Source organism: Tarenaya hassleriana, unplaced genomic scaffold (assembly GCF_000463585.1).
Source record: "Tarenaya hassleriana unplaced genomic scaffold, ASM46358v1 Cleome17, whole genome shotgun sequence".
Lineage (NCBI taxonomy): Eukaryota > Viridiplantae > Streptophyta > Magnoliopsida > Brassicales > Cleomaceae > Tarenaya > Tarenaya hassleriana.
In genome coordinates, this window is record NW_010965122.1 from 265581 (window position 1) to 290795 (window position 25215).

Consider the following 25215-nt stretch of genomic DNA (forward strand, 5'->3'; position numbering starts at 1 on the left):
GCATTTCGTTTTATATCCGATTTAAGTTTGAATTTGAATCGATTGTAATTTAAATTCTGTTTTCGTTGAAATAATCTTCATTTTCTAAATCAATTTTAGTTTCAATTCTTTTTTTTTTATATTTTCAATTCAAATTCTATTAATTTAATTTGAAAAAAAATTATATCTAATTAATTTTTAAATCAAATTCAACTCATATAATTATATATTATCCACTTTGATTTGTTAATACAATGGATCCCAAGTCAAAATCAACTCATAAGCGACAACGTTGAACTATGCAAACAGTCCCATCTCGACCGAAAACGATGGCTATGTACTTTGGGGATAATTTTAAAAAATAAAGTTGTCAGAGTATTTGCAATATATGATTTGACTCAAAAGTCAAACTCATCTTCGGATGAACAATACATAAATGGTCGGTTTAATCAACTATTACGCAAGATATATTTGTTAATTATTACGAGGAGCGCACGATCGGCGCGACTTCGACGGCGATTCTGCAGTTATTATTATTTTTTACGATAATTACTGTGATATATTTATATAAATTATGTTTATTTCGAGTTGCATGTATATATCATTAAATATTATAATCCCGCTGAAGAAACCATGTTACTGCTTGAGATCGTGTTAAGGGCCTTGTGCTTGGACATGTTACCCCAGTCTTGTCTTTTTGCTTGCCGCTTTCCCAGCTCCTACTGCTCTATGACTGCTCTTTATTTTTTGTTGTAGACCCTAATCAATTTGATATTTTAATATAATATATATATATATATATATATATATATATATGACTGCTGATTCAATCAGTTAATATTATCAGTTTTTGCATGCCAGTTTGTGGACGACTCTCACTTTGGTTTCTCCCCAAAAATATCAAAATCTTACGATTGTTTTTTTTTTAAAGTAAAAAACAAAATTATTAAACAGAATCCTAAAACCGAATTCACATGCATAGATTCTAGGAATATATATTCTTGGGTTCATATCATCTCACCCATTAAACATGAATCTAATAAAGTTTTTTTTTGTGGTAATTAGGGTAAATATTATAAATCAATCAAAAAGTTTACAAAAGTTTCCAGCCTAAGCTGTACAAAATGAATACCATGCTCCAAAATAAGCCTTAGATGGATGTCAATAATTAAGTTGTCCTATTGCAGCTGCGTTCCGATGCTATTTGAGATATGAAACCAGTCTTCAAGTGGATTGGTTGGGTTGTTCCTGGATAGGGGAAGCAGAGTGTTTCTCAGACTTTTATCAATGTCTGTGATAATATTGTCAACACTGCGTTTGGAGGCTGTGAAGATCCTTTGATTTCTTTCCTTCCAAATATAATAGGCTGTTGTTTGCAGTAGTAGTTTTGCCAGGAGGGACCTGTGGTGGCTCGCATCATTTGCCGGATTTGCGATCCATCCTAAACAGAGGTCAACGGTCGATGGAGGTGATCGCCAGCATAGTCCTCCCATCCTTTGCCATATCCGGGAGCTAAATCTGCATTCAAAGAAAATATGACCGTGTGTTTCGGTACCCGCTGAACATAGGACCCATGCCTGGTCCACCTGCAGCCCCCATCTTGTGAGTCGATCATTTGTTGGCAGCCGTGATAGCATAACCTCCCACAATAAGAAGGAAAACCTGGGTATTGCATACTTAAACCAGACCATAGTGTGCCATGGAACCTCCGCACTTCGCTGTCTAATCTGCTCCCATGTTCTAGAGGTGGAGAATGCTTACTTATAGACTCCATTAGCATGTCGCCCTGTTGGTATATCAGGCCCTCGTTGCGCTGATGGGATTTCTACCTCAGTCAAGGCGATAAGAAAGTTTTGGAGTGCATTAGTTCTTGCCCCTTGGACTAACCAATTACCGCCGCTGCAAGCATCGACGACTGTTGCTTCTCGAGGGATCTGCAACAGTCTTGGCCCTTCATCGCCTACCATATCAATAAGAGGCTTAGGAGTTAGCCATGAGTCATACCAGAATAGCGTCGATTTGCCATCCTTGGCCAGTTTGCGTAGGAATTCCTTCACTTTGGGGCGGAAGGACAACAATTTTCTGAGGTTCCATGAGAGCCTACTGGTGAGAGTTGTGGTCCAATATCCTTTTTGCTTCCACACATTTTGCTTCAGCCAGCGCGCCCAAAGTGATGACGGGTTGCTGAGGAGATGCCACGATAATCTTAAGCGGTGTACCAGGTTTAAGTCCAATAAACTCCTGAGCTCGAGACCCCCTTCCCTTTTTGGCTTGCAGACAGTTTCCCATGCCACTCGAGCTTGTACCCGTCTTTGTTGACTTCTCGCTTGTTCTCCTGAGGATGCCCAAAGGAAGGAAGAATCCAATAAAGTTTGCTATCATAAATTAGCCATTTTATAAAATACCTTGTCATTGATGAATGATGGGTTTATTTACATCCCGAAAATCGAAAGCGAGAGGTAAAATGGACGTAGAGATTGGAGCTCAATGTTAGGAGTTTAACAATGATCCTAAAATGTCGAATATATTGGTACTGTTTAAACATGAATCCACGTCAAAATTGGAATCGAAACGACCTAACATTACAAAAAAAATCACCGATTTTCTACGGATTTTCCAATGGAAATCGGTTGAAAATTCGATTGGAATATGTTTTGAATTTTTTATTGCAATATTCTAACGAATTTCAGTTGGAAAATTCCAATGGATTGCGGTTGGAAATTCGGTTGGAAAATTCCAATAGATTGCAGTTGAAAATTCCGTTAAAAAATTCCAACGGATTGCGGTTAGAAAATCCGTTGGAATTTTTCAACGAAAAAATCCGATTTGAAATTACGTTGAAAATTTCAACAGATGTCAATTTCCAACGACGTAATTTCAACAGATTTATTCGTTGAAAATATTAATTACCAACAAAAATTTAGCCATTTTCAACGAATTTGACCGTTAGGATAGAATATTTTGTTTTGTAGTGATATAAGTTGCAAGTTTCTAAGTCTACACGTGATTTCCAAATTCTCTGTGGGCCGAGAGAATCGAACTCGAAACCCATTGGACAAGAACTGCGTAAGCTCAAAGCAATGGAATGGCATCGGGCTCGTTGACGTTGCTATTGCTCCTCGCTACCAAGACTGAGGATTGTGTTGGAATACATGGGTCAATTATAACCTTAGGCCACGTCACATGGTGATGGGCTAAGGATCATTAAGACCCATTGTCTCCTTAATACATGTTTCGTGACAGTTGGAGACTAAATGGTCAACACAAATCATAGCTCCATCAGTTCACGATGGTAGTTGCCTTTAGTGGATTAAACCGTTGTGTCTTTTATTTTATTTTCTTACTTTATAATTCTGAAAAATATATTGTGGAGAATGTCTTCAGTGAAACCCGCTACTTCGGCCAGAAGGTTTGAAAGACTCCGGATGAAGCAGAAGCTCTTAGGGGCAAAAGGGTAACTTTGTAAGGTCGAGTTTATTGACCGAAGGGTTAGGGTTTTCATTGTGTGTGTTTTTTCGGTTCTTTCTTCTTTTCTCTCTGACGGAGGCGATCCTTCGCTCCGTGTATCGGAATCGATCTCCGATCGACTTTCCGGTGTGTTTATCGGTTGTAACCTTAGCTACGAACGCAGCTTCCTCTTCCCGAGACGTAGGCACCGAGATTTTATCTCAGCTGCTGAACTCGTATCCCGGTTGCGTTCTTTCGTTCTGTTCACACGAGGGTAGATCGGAGAGGTTACAGTGAGGGATCGAGGTCAAGATCCACTACAAGTGGTATCAGGAGCCTGGTCGAAGCGCGATTCGGTGGATTTCGGCGGCGTCTCGGTCATCCAGGTAAGTCTGAGTCTCGGTGGTTTTAGATCTGAGCGTTCTGACGTTTCTTTCGAGTGTTTCAGGGTTCGGAACAGAGAGAGCGAAGGTCAGAAGGTCAGATCGGCGGTGAAAGAACCGGTGACGGAGCTCAGACCGGTGGGACGAAGATCGGTAAGTCTCGGATCTAACTCGAGCTGAGTCAATCAGCCGAGTTCAGAGCCCGAGGAGGTAAGTTGTGCCTGTGTGCGTGTAGATCTAGGGTTTCGGGGTAAAAACCGGTGTAAAACCGGGATTTTCCGGCGAAACTCGACCGTGACTCGCCGAGTCGCGGCTGAGTCAGAAAATCGGGGTGAGTCAACCACCAGGTTGACTCGGGTGACTCGGCAGCTTCCGCAATCCGAAATTAGGGTTTTCGGTTTAGACCGGTTTAGCCGGTTTAAATCCGATTGGGTAATTAAACCCGGTTCGATTTAAAATCGAACCGGTTTAGGTTGGTCAGGTCAAACCGTTGACCAAAATTGGTCAACAGTTGACCGGTTAGGTCAAACCGGACCGGTTCAGGTCAATTGGACCGGTTCAAGTCCGGTTTGGGGTCAATTGGACTGGTTTAGGCCGCTTCAGGTCAGTCCAGGTCTGGTTTAGATCATTCCAGGTCCGGTTTTAGATCAATTGACTCCGGTTTAGTCAATCTAGGTCCGGTTTAGGTCAATTCAGACTAGTTTAGGTTGATTTAGGTCTTATTTAGGGTCTAATTTGTTCGGTTCTGTCTAGTTCAGATCGGTTTAGGATAATTAAGTCCGGTAGAGGTCAATGTAGGCCGGTTTAGGCTTGGAATAGGTCTGATTTAGGTCTGATTTGTCCGGTTAGGGCTAGAATTGTCCAGGTTTAGGTCAATTGGGTTCGGTTAAGGTAAATCTAGAACGGTATAGGTCGAAATAGGTCTGGTTTATGTGTTTAGGACTGGTATTGATCATGTTAGGGCCTGAATTCGTGGTTAGGACTAGATTAGATCTGTTTTAGGGTTTGGAGTGTACATTTAGGACTAGAACTAACTGATTTAGGGTTAGATTAGTCCAAATTAGGACTGATGGTGTCTGGTTTAGGGCATAGTGGATTGGTTTAGGGTAGATTAGGGTATGTAGTGATCGGTTTACCCTGTTAGATCGGTTTAGTATCCAAATTTGGCTTGGTTTAGTGAAATATACTAAGGATAGACCTGTTTTAGATCTCGGTTTAGCTAATGTAGGTCATAGATTCCTGTTTCTGTTCAGTATAGGTCTGAATAGGTTGGATTTGACTATGTTTAATTGGGTAGGAGATCGGGTTAGGCTTAAATAGATTGGTACAGGTTTGTAGTAAACTGGTTTAGGTCTGATATAGGTCTGTAAGTGTTGTTTAGGTTGGTTAGGTCTGGTTAATCCAAATTTGGGTTGGTCTAGCATGGTTTAGGTCTGATCAGTAGGTAATTAGGTCAAAATAGACTTGGTTAAGTCTGATTAGAGGTTTAGGATGTCTATAGAGACATTGTCTAGGTCTGATCAGATTAGAATCTGATTATAGATTTAGGTATTATCTAGTTTAGGACGAGATAAGGCTCCTAAGTACCTGTTTTGAGTCATAGAGTCCGGTACTTTGACCGGTTAGGTCTGATTAGTTAGGATTTGCCTAAAACGGATTGGTTTAGGGGTTGGTTAAGTCTAGAATCACTAGATATAGGTCTGTAGGGGTCGGTTTATGATGCAGCCCAGAAATCCTCCAACATCAACATGGACGATAACAAACAAAACTCGAATGAGAAGCAAGACGATATCGTCAACGCTATAGGAGGAGAAGAAGTGAACACCGAGCATACCATGCCAACCATTCCTACACCTTTACTTACAAGACGAATGACTCAAAGTCTACGTTCAAATATCAATGCATATGTCGAAGAATGGCTGATCAAAACATCCGACAAGGGGCCATACAATGCAAAGGACACGATAGCGGCAACAAGCACAAAACATCGCAATGTCTTGGAGTTTGTATTGTCCAACACTTAAGATTTCATGGACTAACACCTGGGCTACTAAGAAGATATTTGAAGAATGTATTCTCAATAAATGGGCTGAAAATCCAAGCCCAAAGAGCCCAAACATATTCTACACAAGTCCAAGAAGATACCAACTCATTGGAGAGGATATGGTGCCATCTTTGAACCGAATGCACGTACAAACCGTCTTGACGAAGACGATCATGATGCGTCGAAGGTATGTGCCTAAACACTTTCTTCATGAATTGCAATATAGATTTCGTAACATAGTGCAAGGAAGCAAGACGATCGAGGAATACTACGAAGAATTTGAACACCTTCGCACATGCTTTTTCGGACCTTGGTTGCATACGTTCTTCTTCAAGACGGTTTGTACGTGTGTGTCTTATGTTGCCTTTTGGACAATGAATACAACAAGCTCGAAACCAAGGGACACTTGGAGACTCACTAAGGTATTCCTATGGTTAGATTTCAAGAGGATATCCAGGCCAAAGGGCACTCGGAGTCCTTAGAAATCAACACACAAGTCGGACTAAAACAGAGCACTCGAGAGCACTCGGTTTAGGTGATAGATGGAAGGGAAGTTCCAGGCCAAAGGGCATTCGGATGATTCCCAATTTTTGATGGAAGATAGTGGTATGAAAGAGGATTCAAAGGAGCTAAACCAATCTTGAATCCACCACGGTTTGACCTTGCACAAGGGTGACACACACACACATGCGCAGAAGGCGATATCTCAGACACACCAAGAAGAAGAAGCAAATATGCAACTCGATTTTTATCAATTCAAAGTCTCCTCATTCTTGACATATAAGGGCCTCTAAATAGGCTTGAAACACAGAAGAAAGCAAGGAAAATCCGTGCATAAGGAGGAGCTAACAAAACATTAAAGAAAGATAATGGAAAACAAGACACCATAAAGTAAGGAAAAAGTGGAAAGTTGGTGTAAGTGGAAGGCCAACGTCTTGCAACGGCTAGGAGGCTTAAAGAAGGTCTTCATGAGGTTGAAATAATGTAGAAAACATCCCCAATTCGTGCTTGATAAAGGTGGGCCGAAATTGGGTTCAAAGGTGGCACCATATCCTCTCCAATGGGTTGGTATCTTCTTGGACTTGTGTAGAATATGTTTGTGCTCTTTGGGCTTGGATCTTCAGCCCATTTATTGAGAATACATTCTTCAAATATCTTCTTAGTAGCTCAGGTGTTAGTCCACAAAATCTTAAGTGTTGGACAACACAAACTCCAAGACATTGCGATGTTTTGTGCTTGTTGCCGCTATCGTGTCCTTTGCATTGTATGACCCCTTGTCGGATGTTTTGATCAGCCATTCTTCAACATATGCATTGATATTTGAACGTAGACTTTGAGTCATTCATCTTGTAAGTGAAGGTGTAGGAATGGTTGGCATGATATGCTCGGTGTTCACTTCTTCTCCTCCTATAGCATTGACGATATCGTCTTGCTTCTCATTCGAGTTTTGTTTGTTATCGTCCATGTTGATGTTGGAGGATTTCTGGGCTGCATCAGTTTAGATCAGGGCAGGTCTGTAGGGGTTGGTTCTAGGCATTTATAGGGTCTGATCAGAGAGAAATTAGGCCTTATTAGGCTTAGTTTAGGTCTGATTAGGGTACTAAAAGTCTAATCAGGGGTTGGTAAGTCAATAGGGTTGGCTTAGGATTGTTGATTAGGACTTTTAGGTGACTAACTAGGACTTAGGTTAACTAATCAGGGGTTGGTTAGGTTAATTAGGATTGACTTAGGTCTGATTAGGTTTTCTACTCTAGTTTGAGCTTTTGGTGGTCTAACTAGGGCTGTTAGGGTCTAGATAGCACTTGGGTAGGTCTGATTAGGACTTTGTGAGGGGCCGGGTAGACTCGGGATCGTAGGACTGGTTAGGACTTTGTTGGGGGCCATGTAGACTCAGTGTTGTAGATCTGATTAGACGTAATCAGGTCTGGTTAGACGTAATCATGTCTTAAGGTAGACTGTGTTTTGAGTTTAATAGGTCGGTTAGGTAAAATTATGCCTAGGATAAGTCCAATCAGGTTTGTACGAGAGTCTAAGAGGTCGGTTAGGTAGAAATATACCTAGGGTTAAGTCAAATCAGGTCTGGTCTAGAGTGTATTAGACCCGTTGAAGTAAGTTGTACCTAGGGTGATGTCCAGTTAGACTTGGTTTAGAGTCCGTTAGATCAGGTTTAGGTTGAGTACCTAGGTTAAGTCCGGTCAGGTCGTGTTCTCTTAGTCTAGTAGGTCTGATTAGGTAGAGACATACCTAGGTTTATGACCGATAGACTAGGGTTAGAGCGTGTCAAGCACGGCTAGGTAGAAATATACCTAGGGTAGGTCTTATAGGCTGATTTTTTAGAGATCATTAGGTCTGTCTAGGTAGAAATATACCTAGGGTCAAGTCCTCTAGGATTCGGTCTCTTCCCTTAGGTCATGGTTTAGTCACTCCTAAGGTTAGTTGAGTCACTTCCGGGTAGAGTTCTTTTAGACTCAGGTTATATCATCCTAGGATACTTCTAGTGTTACCAGTTAGTCCTCGGGTAGTAGACACAGTAAGGGAAACCGAGGTTATGGGAGGCCATACGATTCTTTTCCCTTGGTCAATAGGGCCAAAGGTTTAGGCATCGGGTGCTCCGGGTCTCAAATAGAGACAAATAAGGAGTCAAGTGCTAGGAACCTCATGTTCTTGTAATCCTCTCTAGTAGGATGTGCCTTGTAGTGGGGTCTCGGATGTAAATCCGAACCTAGGTGTCGGTAGAGGAAGAAAAGGGTAGCGGTTAGGATGATGGAGTTAGATTTTCTAACTCGGAATACCTTGAAATGGGTATGGTGGAAGGACTAGGGGTCTCGGGCAAACCCGAGAAATCGGGTGCAGGAGAATGCCAAGGACCGAGGTGGAGTGATTAGTTCTGCGGGTAGGTAGGGACACTACAAGAAGGAGTTGTAGGTCCCGGATGACGAGGAAAAGAGAGTTCGAGGTAGAAAGACATATGACCTTGGAGGAGTAAACCGAAGCTGCTTCGGTTCTCGGTGGTAGGTCAGGAGGTGAGGTCTCCACATTTAGGTGGAGCTTCCTCGGGTAGGATGCTCAGGAGATGGTGTGAGCTGGGAGGTGTCGGGTCACCGGGTAGAGTCGGTGTAGGTTGGAGCGCTAGGACACTCCCTCTCGAGGTGGAGCACGTGCACTCACGTGTCTCATTCTCGGTGGAGCATTCATAGGTGAATAGGATCGTCTTCATAGGACAAAACCGTAGGACAATTCTAGTTGGCAGGTTAGGGTCCGTGGGTAGAAGTCACTAACTCATAGGTGGTGTAAACTCTACGGGGATCCAGGGCTAGGTAGTCTAGCAGGTTCGATAGTATGACTCAGGTTAGTCTCGGGGTAGTCGGGTTAGACTCGGGAGACGGGTAGATATTGGGGTTAACTCTCGAGGTTGCACAAGTGAAGTTTTAGACTTCATCGGAGAGAGTTATGTAGACGGTCTAGAGAGTCATAACTAGTCGAGGTCTTAGCTAGTCTTCGGAAAACGGAAGGTGTCGGAGATACTCGTTTTGGGTAGACTAGGATTTGCGTGTTTATTTGTTTATCACGCTGAGACGTACTTATGGTACGCTTGGTAAGAACTCTATTAGAACGACACGTTTGATACATCTAGGATGTGTCGGGAGGTAGAGTTACTAATGGAAGTAAAAGGGAAGCGACAACGTGTTAGGGTTGTTGGCGTGGTTTCTTCGGTGTTTTCCCGTTTTGCAGGTTTTTGCAGGGATTTGCTGAAGAAGGTGGAAATTTGTGGAGAATGTCTTCAGCGAAACCCGCTACTTCGGCCAGAAGGTTTGAAAGATTCCGGATGAAGCAGAAGCTCTTAGGGGCAAAAGGGTAACTTTGTACGGTCGAGTTTATTGACCGAAGGGTTAGGGTTTTCATTGTGTGCGTTTTTTCGGTTCTTTCTTCTTTTCTCTCTGACGGAGGCGATCCTTCGCTCCTTGTATCGGAATCGATCTCCGATCGACTTTGCGGTGTGTTTATCGGTTGTAACCCTAGCTACGAACGCGGCTTCCTCTTCCCGAGACGTAGGCACCGAGATTTTATCTCGGCTGCTGAACTCGTATCTCGGTTGTCTCTTGCGTTCTTTCGCCTGGTTCACACGAGGGTAGATCGGAGAGGTTACGGTGAGGGATCGAGGTCAAGATCCACTACATATATACAAAAAATATATTCACAAATATGTTTAAAAGTTAAAATTTAAATGGCAATTTTGTATTGTTTGGATAAGCGCGAGTACTTACGAGACAATATTAATTATTGGAATCCGAATCCAAAAATTCGAGTATTCTAATGTTATTATCCGATCTCGTATATTATTTGTTCGGATACACAAAATTTTGAGTATTTGACCCGCGGGTCGAGTTAGATCGGATACACGAAATTCGGATTTTTTTCACCCCTATTGCTTATGAAATAATACGTACAAACCCATGCCAAATACTAGCATAACCTTTCCCCGGGAGATAAACATTGACACAAATTTCCAGTATGAGCACGTGCTGCTTCACTGATTATAACATCAAGTTCCAAATCCATAAATCAGCATATCATCTTACCTGTGTTCACTCGGTCCGATTACTCCAACAAATTACAAGGAAATCGATTCAAGATCTATTGGGCAAGATTTTCTAGGATTTAACTATGGCTTCAACCGGTCGAAGAACCATTTGGCAAGAGTGAATTCCTACGGAGCATGTGAATATATATGTACATCAAATACACCAAGTAATCATACACTGAAATCAGTTGACCTTTTTCTTTTTAATCTTTGAGATTTGGCAAATAATGTTCTCATTCTTGGGAGATAAAGATACTCGAGTTATAAATAATATGAGGATTATTAGAATTAGAAAGATTATTGAAGAGATCACAGCCAATGGCAAGATTCTCAGAGTTTTAAAAGGATCGGCAGCACTGAAGTTTCTAATTGGATCAGACCCTTTCACAGAGAGCCACAAGCCTAATTGAAGTCGAAGCAAGAAAAAGTTTAAAACTTTATAAAATTCGAGGCTTCTTTTATACAGGAGAATCATCCAATCTGATTATTTCTCCATTGGACGTCTCCGAATTCTGTGAATACAAAGTTTGCGGGGGCCTTGTTATGTAAATTAAGGTTTGTGGGGGCCTTGTTATGCAAAAAAAAAAAAAAAATGGAAGGCATCCTCGTTAGAAGAAGTGATGGTTCTGCTCTTCACTCGATTACCATCTTGAAAGGATCAAAGAAACATGCATCCCATCTATTTCAATTTCAGTTTGCTGTTGGGTTTGTTGATTCTTTCAGTTCCATCACTACGAACTCAATCTTCTACACTCTTGTCCGAACAACATCGTACAATCGAGGGTTTAGTCAAGCGTTTGGATTCCGTACGACTATCTCCTTCCGCACAAGAATCAGCTGCACGGGGTGTATTGCAGAGATTGATTCCCACCCATTTTCACAGCTTTGATTTCGAGATCGTCTCAAAGGTTCTGCCTTTTTCATTCTTCTCATTGTTCTTCGATTGATTCGATTTCTGGCTCTTCTGTATGTCTGGTTGCTGAGGAAGTGGTGGGAAAACTAATTTATTACTGCCCAAATCTCCCAGAGAGAGAATCAATTTTTGCATGAGGGCATACCCTTCTAGTCTTTTTTCTTCCTGTTTTTATTTTATGCTTCTGTGTTTTATATTCCTAATTGATCTTGGTGGATATTTTACCTGTTTGGGAACTGAGTTTAGTTTTATGGAATTCTTGAGCTGAGCTCATTTGGATATCGTCATGGGATTTATGTTTCTGTAAATTATATAAGCCATGTTGTTCAAGACTCCTTTGTTGCTCAGATCAAATACGGCATTCAGTTGTCTGAATTCTCTGATTGAGTTTTACTTTACATTCTTGACCATGTTTATGATTAGGATGTTTGTGGTGGAAACAGCTGCTTCTTGATAGAAAATCACAATTCACGAAGCCGAAATGGACCTGAAATTGTGTACGTCGGCTCTGATTCTTGATCAAGTTTCGATTTTTCGACCCTTCTCTATTATTTAGAATCTGATACGACGGAGCCATTTCTCTGTTCTTCGCTTATATGTCAAGGATCAAAGGTACTACAGGAGTGGAGATTGCTTCAGGGCTCCATTGGTACTTGAAGTATGCATGTGATGCTCATATTTCTTGGGACAAGACTGGTGGCATCCAAATTGCTTCAATTCCTCGGCCGGGGCATCTTCCTCGTTTAGCTTCTGACCGCATCTTGATCCGACGCCCTGTCCCTTGGAACTATTATCAAAATGTCGTTACATCGAGCTGTAAGACCTTTATGTAACGTAATGGTGCTATCACTGGTATGCTGAATCATATAAATGATTCCCACAAACCCATTATGCAAATTTGCTTTATCACATTATTTACTTGCAGATTCTTATGCTTGGTGGGAATGGAAAAGATGGGAGAAAGAAATTGACTGGATGGCTCTGCAAGGTGTTAACTTGCCCCTTGCATTCACTGGGCAGGAAGCTATTTGGCAAAAGGTTTTCATGGTATAAAGTTCCTATTTTTTGCCAAATATTAAGACGAAAAATTTAGTAGTTCATAAACTTTGATGACAAGTTGTTTTGTATAGAAATTTCTCAGTTCTTGTCTTTTGTATGGTGTTTAAGTAATGAAGGTCTATGTGAATTGCTCTTTAGGCATTTAACATCACCAAAGAAGATCTGGATGATTTTTTCGGTGGACCGGCTTTTCTTGCTTGGGCTCGCATGGGAAATCTTCATAGGCTGATCTCTGATATTCTCTTATGCGGCTTCTCTTTCATTCTTGGAAACCATCTTTGTATTTTCAATGTTAATATGTCCGGTTCTGTCACAGGTGGGGCGGTCCACTGTCACAGAATTGGTTGGATAATCAGTTGCTTTTGCAGAAACGGATACTTTCTCGTATGCTAGAGCTTGGCATGACTCCAGGTATCGGAACCAGTCACATCATTTTACAGTTTCTGATTCTTGATTATGCATATTACAGAGATTTGTTCTTCTAATTCCTCTTTTTTTTTTCTAGTTCTTCCCTCATTCTCGGGCAATGTTCCAGCGGCTTTGACAAAGATATATCCCTCGGCAAATATAACTCGGCTGGGTGACTGGTATTTCATGCCCTTCATTAAGCTTTTGCTTGATAAGATTGTTCACTCAAAGATGATAATTATACATTATGGATGTCTTGTCTTAAAATCAACGTTGAATTCCGGGATTTTGCTATCCATTTCTTTTCAGGAACACGGTGGGTGGAAATCCTCGGTGGTGCTGTACTTATCTCCTGAATCCTTCTGATCCTCTCTTCATCGATATTGGAGAGGCTTTCATTAAGCAACAGATAGAAGGTGTGTTTATTCTCCCTCGATTTCTACGTGGAGCCGTTCTCTGCTTCTTAACCATACAATACATGTTGTGGAACCGGACATATATATTTTTAAAATACATTCGTTAGTCTTACCGTTTGTATTTGTTTCAGAATATGGAGACGTAACAGACATCTATAACTGGTAAAGATTCTCCATTTCATACGCGAAAGAAGTAAATTTCTTATATGTGTTTGTGCCCTTCAACAAAACTATACGACTCGGCGAGAAAACATGAGGATATTATTATGCTTTCCTCCACGATCTTTATTTACTCGGCTCTTGACCATATTTGTTACAATGTGCAGTGATACATTCAACGAGAATACTCCGCCCACAAGCGATACTGAATATATATCCTCACTAGGAGCTGCAGTGTACAAAGCTATGTCCAAAGGTGACAAAGATGCTGTCTGGTTAATGCAAGTATGCCTTTTTCTATTCCATTTACATTCTGTTTTCCCCGACATCTTCATTGAATGAATGTATACTTACTTGATATTTGCTCTTGGGACTTGACTAGACTGATTACATTTCGGTAAAAACAGTTCTTACCTTCGGGATTTTGGAATTAGAATAAGCATGAATCAACTGGAAGTTCTCCATTGCTTGCAGGGTTGGCTTTTTTACTCCGACGCGGGATTTTGGAAGCCGCCTCAGATGAAAGTAATTCCCTAAACTTGTTCATGTAGTGGTACAATGTTTTTTTTTTCGTGAGAGAGTATATAATCTTGCCCTCACAAGGCTGGACCCACACGTCTCATTGAAGTTTCTTGTCATGTGTTATGAAATTGCACTTTCTTCATTCTCTTGCCGTCTGGCAGGCACTCTTACATTCCGTTCCTTTCGGGAGAATGATAGTTCTCGATCTATTCGCCGAGGTTAAACCAATATGGAACACTTCTTCCCATTTTTTTGGAACTCCTTACATCTGGTAACTACCTGTGTAATTGGTTTGCATCCAATTTATCTGTTTACATATCTGGTAACTGTGTGTTATTCACTGAAACTAGATGTATCACAGGTGTATGCTTCACAATTTCGGAGGCAACATCGAAATGTACGGTACTCTAGATTCGATATCTTCGGGGCCTGTTGATGCTCGTCTTAGCAGAAACTCAACCATGGTAATCTCCGGTCCGATTTCACAAACGTAGCCCCATTAACGAATGATTTTTCCCAAACCTCGTATCGATTTATATATATGTACGCATGTACATATGTATGTGTGTATGTATGTGTGTGTGGTCCTTGTAGGTTGGTGTTGGGATGTGTATGGAAGGGATAGAGCAGAACCCGATTGTTTATGAGCTAATGTCGGAAATGGCATTTAGAGAAAAGAAAATTCGTGTTCAGGTGATGAACGATAAAAACCCGATCTTGATTTGATGTGTGAAGTGTTTTCGGCTTCTTGATCGTGTTTTATACTCTTCATGTTTCATAGGAATGGTTGAAGACTTATACCCGAAGAAGATACGGGAAAGCGAATAATCGAACTGAGGCAGCTTGGGAAATTCTCTATCACACTGTCTACAATTGCACCGATGGAATTGCTGTACGTTTTTTCTTTCGTGCAAAAAAATGTTATCTTTTTCTCGGGTCTGGTCTTTAATGAGATCTGTTCCTAATTTTTTTTTTGGCGATGTTTAAAGGATCATAACACAGATTTCATAGTCAAGCTTCCAGATTGGAATCCGTCAATTCGTGAACGAGATGAATCGGAAGAAAAATCAGATTCAGACACGCTTCTCGCACTGCATGGAACAAGAAGAAGATTCTTGATTCAAGATTCGAACTCCAATTTGCCTCGAGCCCATCTGTGGTATTCCAACGAGGAAGTGGTCGAAGCCCTCCGGATTTTCCTACAAGCCGGAGATGATCTTTCTGGGAGCTTTACATATAGGTAAAATAATTCAGATAATGGATAAGGTTCGTACCGTTATTACAGATAACGTTACATTCGAGTTCTGTTGCGGTTTCACAGGTACGACCTGACTGATTTGATGCGACAAGTTCTATCGAAGCTAGCAAACCAAGTCTACATCGATGCTGTGACCGCTTTCCGGGAGAGAAACACTGAAAACTTAAAACGATTCAGTGAGAAATTCCTTGACCTTATAAAAGATATCGATGTTCTCCTCGCTTCAAACGATAATTTCCTTCTCGGGACATGGCTTGCAAGCGCAAAGAAGCTCGCGGTAAACCATAACGAACGGGAACAGGTAATAACATTTTCAACGTTTTTGCTTATGAGACATTAATTAAAACCTCAAGTCATCGAATTCAATGATTTCTTAGCGGAGTTTTTCCTTTTTTGTTGAAGTATGAATGGAATGCCAGAACGCAAGTGACGATGTGGTACGACACGAAGGACGCGAACCAAAGCAAGCTTCATGATTACGGTAAGAACAAAAAAAAACTCGCAGCAATTTTACATTGTTTAAGCTAAAAAAAGATCGAAAGAATTTCCGATTGTGATCAGCGAACAAGTATTGGAGCGGGTTACTTGAAGATTACTACTTGCCTCGGGCGGAAACATACTTCGGTTTCCTCGTGAATAGCTTGCTAGAGAAGAAGCAGAGGCTCGAGCTCGAGCTCGAGAGCTGGCGAAGAGGATGGATAGCGATTTCGAACGAATGGCAACGAAGCTCGAAGCTTTATCCCGTGACTGCCCGAGGAGAGACGTTGGCCATTTCGAAACGTCTCTTCCGAAAATACTTCGCTTAACGCGTGAAAACGAAGGCTTGAATTAGGGGTGGTCAATTCAATTAATACTTAATAATTTGAATAGACGAACAAATCTAGAAAACACATGATTATAATCGATCCGAATCCGATATAAATAATGAACGACTAGGCTTTCTCTGAAAAACGACAAAACTGAAATCGAATCAAATAAAAAATCGAAAAAATCAAAATTTTGTTTGAAAAATGTGTATTTTTATCGGTAAAAAGCGAATGATTATAGTTTTTCTAAAATAAAATAAATAAACCTGAATATAATTCGGTTATAATTTTATTAATCAAACCGAAGTTATCAAATTAAGATCTTTAGTTTGTTCAATGGATTAAACCACAAAATCTATTTAACTAAAACAATCGAAGAATTATTTAACCTATCTAACTCTGTTTAACTAAATATGGAATATTTAGACAAAAGTAATAAACCAATTCCGATTTAAACGATTCGTTTATATATGATTATATCTTTCTTTTTCTTGTTAAAGTATGATTATATCTTTTGTTGCTTATTTCATATTTATATTAAATATTTGTTACACTTATTTTTCTATATCAAATAATCCAGATTATCTGTGTATTTCGATATTATTTTTTTCCAGATAATCAGATTACCAGTATCACACTTCACTCTAAAAATGTGAAATGTAAAAACATACAGATTTATAAGATATATATATATATATATATATATATTACATATATCTGTAAGCAATAATAAAGTTATGAAAACTACAAGGAAAGGGTTCAGGCGCCATTTCTCCCACAGAAACAGGACATGCTCCACTCCCAAGATTTGTTCCCATGACGAGATTTGATCATGGCAACGGCTAAGCACGAGAGCTATTAACGAGACCAACCTCTCTCCACAATCAAGGAATTCGAAGAGAAATTTTCAATCGTTTTCACTTCAACGCCATTCTTACCCAGAGAAACTGGTCATGCTCCACCTTCTCCTTCGATGGGTCATTCAAGTACAAATCCATCCGTCACCTCCACCGGCCTCGCCAAACCGCTTCCGCCGACTAGCTTCGTCTCGTCCGCCGCGACGAGTTCCAGATTCGGATCGGCGCCATCAATGGCGACGACGTCGGAGAGCTCGCCGGAGCTGAGGTTTAATGGATTCGACTGCCTTCTCTGGTGCGAGCTGTGGATTGGGCTCTGATAGAGAAGGAAACGGTGGATCTCTGGAGGAGGAGACGAATGAGAATGATAATAATAAAATAAAATGGGGATTTGGCAGAAAGAAAAGGACCGTTCTATCTCGATTTTTTATTAACCAATAATTAGGAAAATGGAAATTTGAAATAACAGAGAAAAATAGAACTAATTATATAATATAATTAACACAACGGAAAAACATTAAACGTTCGCAAAATTTAAAATTTGAAATGACAAAGAAAAATTGAAATTCGAACTAACAAAGAGAAACGGAAACGTATAAATTCAGGATCGAAGCAGCTAACGTTCACATTTCTCTCTCTCTCTCTTGCTCTCTCTCTGGCTCCCGCTCTCGCTCTCGCTCTCGCTCTCGCTCTCGCTCTCGCTCTCGCTCTCGCTCTCGCTCTCGCTCTTGCTCTCGCTCTTGCTCCTGCTCTTGCTCTTCTTCCTGAATTCTCTGTTGTTGTTGATAATCTGTTTTCTTGTTTGATTTCGGAGACGAATCACAGAATGCCCAGGACTTCCAGGATACGACGCGTACTCTCCCGAGGATGTCCGAAAACTCTTCCTGTCTTCCGAGACAGATCTTCGGAAGAACTCCGATCTGCTGCACCTCGTCACAGATTTCTTCAACAGCAACACCGAGCTATCTCTTCTCTGCGAATCTCTCAAGAAATGCCTAGAAAAAGCTGATCTTGGAGAAACCCTAGTTCGTGAAACTTTGTCCGGCTTCAAGGAGGAAAGAGGAGAGAAAGGGATTCTCAGTAAAACTCTCCAGAATATCAGGAGTTTCAAAGATTTCTCCAGCGACGACCCATTCGCAGGAGAATTCACCAAACTTTTCAAGAGCTGCCACGGCGATCTCGTCAAGGTGATCGGAAAACTGACCCAGACGACGAAGAAGCTCAACAGGAAACTCCGGAGAATAAGCCTGCGCCGGAGAGTTTCGATCACGCTGTTAATCGCGGCCGTCGCCACCGTGGTCATCTCCGCGGTCGTCATCGGTGTAACAGTGGCTCCGCCGGTGTTTGCGGCGTTGGGTGCGGTCGTGTCGTTCGTGCCGATGGGTCCTCTGGGTCTCTTCATCTCCTCCGTGTGGAAGAAATCGCGGGACGCTCTGAAACGCCAAAAGGCAGCGATTGATTCGATAGAAAGAGGGACATTTCTTGCTTTGAGTGAAGTGGCGAAAATCAAGGTGTTGGTGAATCAGTTTGAGGAGGTGATGAAATCGATGGAGGAATCGCTGTTGAAATTGGAAGTGGGAGAGGTGGAGAAGGAGATCCTCACGTACAGAAACGTCATCAGCGTTCTGCGACACGAAGGCCAGCGGTGCGATCAGGACGCGCGTTTGAGCCGAGACGTTGCTCGAGACAGGATCAGCAAATGTCTCTGTGATGAATGAATTTTTTGTATCCGATTGGACATATAACATACTTGTACATACTTTTGCTTTCTTTCTTTTCTTACTTGGACAAGTGTAAATAAACATATCATTCGTTCATTCATTTTCACAGCTTAGATATGAGCTTGCCTCTTGGTTGGACGAGTCAGGAGCTGTAGCATCTTCATTGTCCCGTCAGCAAATGTCTCTGTGATGAATGAATTTTTTGTATCCGATTGGACATATAACATACTTGTACATACTTTTGCTTTCTTTCTTTTCTTACTTGGACAAGTGTAAATAAACATATCATTCGTTCATTCATTTTCACAGCTTAGATATGAGCTTGCCTCTTGGTTGGACGAGTCAGGAGCTGTAGCATCTTCATTGTCCCGTATCAATCGTCTTGTTATCGAATTACAACGACTTAAATTCAGATATGAATGATATTGATGCATACTAATTCTTTATAAAACTTGATTTAAAATGAACAAAACTAATGATGGTCATTGGAGGATCCTGGATCCACCCATACATGCGTACAAAAATACTATAATATAATATATATTCATAGAGGCAAAGAGATCTTCAAAGGGTCACAAATCCGATTCACAAAATCTTATCCGACAACCCAAAGGGAACACTCTGGGCACGTGACGCACGTGATGTGACACAAGACATCCAACCCGAACGGAACAGGAGAATCAACCATAATGTCGGATCTGAAGCACAATGACAAAAAAAAATCCAGCTACGAATTTTTTTCAAGGAAAAGAAAACGAAGAAAAAGAAGAGCATAGGCTGATTATGTTGCGAATCCGCCCGTCTTTTTGCTCTTCACTCTGGTTTACGAGCCAAGAAGAAATACATAGGCGTGAAGATCTCTCTCCTGCAAAAACCAAAAAATGTATAAAATAAAACAAGAATATACCAACTGCGCATTTAAGAATCTTAAAGATTCTGATATGAATCTGAAAGCCTTTATCCACAAGAGGACCAGATTATATGAAGCAATCTCTCTCACCTTCCACCGTCGACTAATCCTTCGGCGGCCTTCTCTAAGAACTCTGAAACCCTTTGGCTTCCTTTCGGGGCGAATCCCACATATTCCAAGGCCTTAACCTGAATTCGTAGCGTAATATCCGAGATTCTCGATCAACGATACGATAGGCTAAGTATCAGACTGATGCAGCATAACAGAGCGGAAAAACGTTACCATGTTCCTGGTGATGAATCGTCCAACAGCAGTTAGTCGGAAGCTGCTAAGCGAGAAATGGTTTTTGTCAAGAGGTAAGTACCATGGAACAGGGGAATCCTTTGCGAGATCTCTTTCCCACATGACCTTTTCTCGAACAGAAGAGGAAATAAAACTTAGATGTTGGATGAGTTTCGGTGAATGCATAACGTAAAAGACGGTCTAGAATCCGAGAGCTTACTTCAAAACCCGCTTGCTTCAAAGCTTCAAGACATTTGGTAGTTAGCCTTATGTCTGGAAGACCATCTCCAACCTCTATCTCTGCCTGCATAAATCAAATCTCCGTTAACGTAAAAAATGTCGGTCTTTTTCAATAAAGGTAGAAGAAAGGCGATATCTACGGATTTGCAAGGGAGATTAAGATTAAAACCTTTATCTTCTGATGCTCTTGGTTATTGGGGTCGAATGCACCAGTCATGCACCACTCGTAAGCAGCAAAACACTGTCCAGGCTTTAACACTCTGTATATCTCTTTGTAGCATCCATACTGTTTGAGAGAACACAGCTAGAAATCAGAACACGTCGAAGAAATCGAGAAGAAGAACGGCTTTTCAAAAATTCACATACCGCATCAGGTGCATGGCAAGTTGCTTCTATTGCGTAAACTGCATCGAAACTGTTTTCAGGGAATGGCATGTTCATGAAGTCAGCCTGCAACATTAATTAACAATATGATCATCAATCAACCATAAAGCCTTGCATTGACCAATCCCTTTTCTTGAACTCAAGTCTTACACGGTAAGCAGTTCATAGAAAAGTAGCAATTCAACTTACCTTAACAAAGCTACATATCTCGTCTACACCTGCAAGCCGGTTTAGTTCCTGCAAAACAGCGAACACTTGCATGAATAATGTCCAGGGGTTAACTCATAAAGGCAGCATTTTAAAGGGTCACAAGAAAATGCAGTCTCTGTTTGAAACCAAATAACTAAAAAAAGGGAAAGAAAGAGGGAATATATGGATTACTTCCAAGCAATGGAAGCGAGCAATATGAACTTTTTCCCAGATATAGATTACCTACCTTGCCTCTTGTGATCTGATATTCGTTATTGTTCACACCGGTAACAGATACATGGCTGTAACAGAGCAGAAAGTATCAATATTTCTTCTTTCCCCTAGGGAAAAACTTAACAAAAATAGGTGTATGAAATCTATGCGAAAATTGATAAAAGGCAGAAGCATTGGAGTGAACAAAATAGAAAAAAAAAATCAAGAATCTGTGGGTTTAGCACCAAATCAATCACCTGAATCGAGAAATTTCTCTCAATGGTCCACCAATTCCACATCCAACATCCAGCACCTATTATGGAAAACAAAAAACTTGGTCGATTAATCAGATTTAAACATCAACTGATGAATGAACCATTTTCCCGAGCTCCACGAAGGTAACAAAAACCTTTTGCCCTGGTTTGAGGCCTAGTTGCAGGGAAAGGAAGTGCTCATGTCGCTTGATGCTCTCCCGGAGAGACTCTCCTTTCCATCTACAAACCCAAAATCCATGTCACTCAGTGTCTTTAAAGGATCAACATAATTTCCAGGAAGAAAAGGAAAGGCGGTTGTGCAAATGGCAGATTCTCTAACGTAGGTTCCCATTGCCCTTTTTTACAATTTTGAAAGGCAAGAATTACCTATGTGCAAAATGGAAGGATTCTCCCCAGCCATACTCATAAAAGCTGGTAGCAAGATCATAGTATTTATTAACCTGAAATAAGAATTCAAGAAAACATAAAGCTTTTACCATGAACGTTAGGATTATTCGTTTCAACAACCAGAACATTTTGTATACAACTACTTCTACGAGAAAGCGGTAATTAACTTAGAGTAATACTGTGGCTTAACGATCTGGCTCATTGGTTGCGCTCGCATTGAGCAGCGTAGCCTAACGTGAGATCGAATATAGTCACACACATGTCCGAGAAACTCCGTACAGGTCACTCTTAACATGAGGAATTATAAAATACCTTTATTTCAACCAAAGAAAACTCTGTGTAATACCTTTTTTATAGCAATGCTTGTTGAACATAGTCAAATTCAAAGTAAAGTGCTTTTAAGTATGTGTGCACTGAGACATATACATTCATGAGAATGGAAAATGAAAAGAAACAAAATGCAGTCACGATAATTTTTGAAGTGCCACATTCAATGAGGTTAAGTCCAGAAAAGTGTATAGTTTCAACGTCAAATGAACAATAGTGATTAGGAGCTGTGGGCAAAAACATGATCAAGTACACGTCTCAAGGTATGCATAGATCATGGTAGGAAAATGTCCTAGTCCTACATGTCCCACAGTTGCCTTGTAAGAATATTGTCTACTAACCATGTCAGTATAATTTGACTTCCTCTCTTCCTCTTCTCCTCCATGGAAGACATGATACTTCTCATACCTGAATCATTGAGATTACACTCTTTTTCAATTTGAACCAAAAAAAGAATTTATTAAAGCCAAAAATTTATATTGAAGGAAAACAGGACATAACAAAAACCCTACATAAGCCCCAAAAAAAAAAACATTCCAAATGCCGCAGCCATTTCAATCAACATCGTATTGCTTACTTTTCAATCAACATCACATTGCTTACTTCCCAATCATCAATCACACCATCAATTTTCCACGATTATTTAATGGCGTCTAGATCCAATAAGTATATGTGCATGAATACATCAAACAAGAGCAGAAATTTCAAAACACCCAAGAATTATGCACATAACCCAGAATTTGTACTTCAACAAAATCTATAAAAGATAAGACCAAACAAAAAAAAAACACAAAGTTGACATACTTGCATAAGGATCTAGTGGAAAGAAACAAGCGGGGGTCCCTTGATCCCGTGACTTTAGTGAAATAAACGTCAAAATCGTCTTTACAACACCACAAGCACTACACCAAAGGGACCACTTCGACCCATTTCCCGATTGCAAATGCTCTTGTATTGAAAGCTCTGCCGCGTGAACCATAAATTTCTAAAATTTGGAATGGGTTCCAAAAGTATCGTTTTCCTTGTGCAGTAGTAGGTGATGAAATAAGGAGTATGAATTGACTTAAGATTTTATTTGGGAAAATAAAAGTTTAAAAGGACGATTCAAAAATGGGAAAGTCGATCCACGTGATATTCAATCCGAGATACGAAGAAAGGAGAAACCCATGAAATGGTTCTCGAATATTAAAAAAGGCTCAAAGTGATACACGTTACCAAGATTCGATAAAAAGGTGATGAACATATGCATGTGGAGATAACGCGATTCTCAGGAGAATCACAGAACGAATCTACGATCAGGAACGCATTTCGATCTAAAATAGCAAGAGAAAAACGCTAAAAAAAAAGGAAACTAAAGATGAAATTTACTTTTCCACGGCAGAGAGAACATCGGTTTTATCGATCTTGCCACCGAGTCCAGACGCGAGATCCAAGGCACCGGACTTCGACATTATGGCTGATCAGGAAAAAAAAACTCGAGACTCGAGATCTGAAACTGCGTAAACAGGAAAAAAATCGTCGGAGAAATGAATCGAGAACGAAAGAGAAATGTGGAATCAGAGAGAGAGAGAAGCCATTACGGCGTGGAACGCAGACTTACCAGAATTTTCCGGCGGAGAAATCTATAACCTTCGGCGGAGGAGGAGGAGGAGTGGATGGTAACCAAGAGGAGCGAGAGTCAAAATATAAAGGAGGAAGACGACAATAAAAAAAACAAAGGCAATGACAGCGAGCACGTGACTGAATTACCATAATGCCCTTATGCCACAGTTGGATTATATACCATATAAGCCAATTTACAAAAATGCACCTTGACTTGTGAAACGGTGGAAAGCGTCCTCCATGGATGGATTTTTCGGGTAGAAGTTGAAACCAATCAAATTTCGCAGTAAAAATGAGGGAGATGATTGGTGTGTTCCATTGTGATCCAGTCAAAGATGGTCCCGTGGCGGATGAACCTTTCGTCTAATGGAGGCGGCGTTGCCTTGAAGCTGAATCGTTCAAAGCAAAGCGATCGTGAGGTGGGCGCCGGTGCAGCACTCGCGAGTTTCGGGTACTCGTCCGGCGGTTTTTTCCGGTTTCAATTCCAATTTGGTTCGGTTATATTCGAATTCATTTATTTTGATTTTAGAAAATTGTGACCATTCGGTTATTAAATTGAATTCGGTTCGAGTTCGATCTTTATTAAAAAAATCAGTTTTTTCGATTATTTTCTTTATTCAGTTAGAATTCGATTTTTTAGCTTTTAAAAAAGTCATAAATATTCGATTTTTATCTGATTCGGTTCGGTTATAATTACGTGTTATTTATTCTTTCGGTTTTCCTCGAATTGTAACTATTTCAAACTCGCGTGTTCTTTCAAAACCTTGACAATAAGGTTTCCGAAGTTTTCTCGTCAGCTCGACCCGTCCTCCCTCTTCTCGGGGTCTAGTGATTGTCCGATAGAATCCGAATTTGATCTACGGCAGGGACGCGTTTGATATACCAAGAATATATTGCTCAAATTGCTAACAATGTATTACTCAAATTGTTTCATGGATGAATCCATGACTCTATTGGATTGTCTTTCGATCTTTCATCTTTCCTTTTGCATTGGAAATAAAAGAAAAAATCGTATATAAATATTAAAGTTTTCATAAAAATTTCAGATAAATATATTAACTATAAAATTTACATATAAATCTTTGAATTTTTCAAATATCCTACATAAATATTTATACCCTTTGAAAATTTCTCAAATTAACTCAAAGTTTAGATATTTACCAAATAAAAGTAATCAATATCGTTAACGAATTTGGATTTATTTGTAAAATTTTTAAAAATCAAGATATTTATATAATATTTTTAAAAAATTCAGATATTTTTGTGAAAGTTTTATTGTATTTATCTAAAATTTTTATAAAAATTTAGATATTTGTATGTGATTTTACCTACATCAAAACAAACGCTATTGCCCTTTTCGTTATTGATCCTGCAATGACTATAAAATACATGTATGTAACCCAAGTTTGGGTGGTCTAGTGGTGAGAGAACATGCAAAGCATGCTTTCATCCTGTGTTCAAACCCAAACGTGGGGAGGGGCATTCACATGGGATTCTTGATAACACGATTTTCTCATCTATTTCAAAGCCCATTGTGTAGCACTTTCGCATCGGTTGTATGAATTATTAGACATTTAGGATCATTTTAGCACTGGGTTTTGCTTCTTCTGCATTCTCTGGTGATTGAACAGGTGATGGACGCACTATGGATGTAAAAGGAGCATAATCGAGGACTTCGGAGCATACGGGACCGGAACAGAACGATCAAGACATTTCTAGCTCGAGTTGCGCCTGAACACGGCCGAGTCGAGTTTAAACACGGTCGTGCAAAAGCGAGGAAACGAAGACATTCTTACAGACAATTGACACGGACCGTGTCGAGTCAAACACGGCCGTGTCGAGACGCAACTCG

At 40.4% G+C, this 25215-nt stretch overlaps 3 protein-coding genes across 6 annotated transcripts; 2 read left to right on the forward strand and 1 right to left on the reverse strand.

Moving 5' to 3' along the window:
• The first annotated feature begins 11007 nt into the window (after window positions 1-11007).
• On the forward strand, window positions 11008-16073 carry LOC104809848 (alpha-N-acetylglucosaminidase). Of its 4 annotated transcripts, none has more exons than XM_010535938.2 (19): window positions 11008-11343; window positions 11772-11845; window positions 11953-12164; window positions 12274-12395; window positions 12546-12631; window positions 12724-12818; window positions 12913-12994; window positions 13125-13231; window positions 13363-13393; window positions 13558-13675; window positions 13865-13915; window positions 14074-14183; window positions 14274-14376; window positions 14507-14605; window positions 14694-14804; window positions 14902-15152; window positions 15234-15471; window positions 15573-15651; window positions 15732-16073. In XM_010535938.2, the coding sequence occupies exons 1-19, from the start codon at window positions 11104-11106 to the stop codon at window positions 15974-15976; spliced, it is 2454 nt and encodes an 817-aa protein (XP_010534240.1). In that variant the 5' UTR covers window positions 11008-11103; the 3' UTR covers window positions 15977-16073. The 4 variants fall into 4 exon arrangements, with proteins under 4 accessions (XP_010534240.1, XP_019057719.1, XP_019057720.1 ...); XM_019202174.1 differs by having other exon boundaries at window positions 11311-11343; window positions 11792-11845; XM_019202175.1 differs by lacking the exons at window positions 11008-11343; window positions 11772-11845 and having other exon boundaries at window positions 12108-12200.
• Window positions 16074-16949: 876 nt separating this feature from the next.
• LOC104810142 (UPF0496 protein At4g34320-like) lies at window positions 16950-18551 on the forward strand. Its single transcript, XM_010536342.1, has 2 exons — window positions 16950-17137; window positions 17648-18551. Exons 1-2 carry the CDS (start codon window positions 16950-16952, stop codon window positions 18549-18551), a joined length of 1092 nt encoding a protein of 363 aa, XP_010534644.1.
• A 527-nt stretch (window positions 18552-19078) lies between these two features.
• LOC104809850 (cycloartenol-C-24-methyltransferase) lies at window positions 19079-23463 on the reverse strand. Its single transcript, XM_010535939.1, has 14 exons — window positions 23362-23463; window positions 23130-23256; window positions 22103-22169; window positions 21414-21487; window positions 21182-21266; window positions 21030-21085; window positions 20807-20861; window positions 20560-20607; window positions 20353-20436; window positions 20156-20272; window positions 19967-20050; window positions 19747-19872; window positions 19555-19652; window positions 19079-19419 (listed from the first exon to the last, which is right to left on the reverse strand). Exons 2-14 carry the CDS (start codon window positions 23210-23212, stop codon window positions 19368-19370), a joined length of 1029 nt encoding a protein of 342 aa, XP_010534241.1. The 5' UTR covers window positions 23213-23256; window positions 23362-23463; the 3' UTR covers window positions 19079-19367.
• Window positions 23464-25215: the final 1752 nt, after the last annotated feature.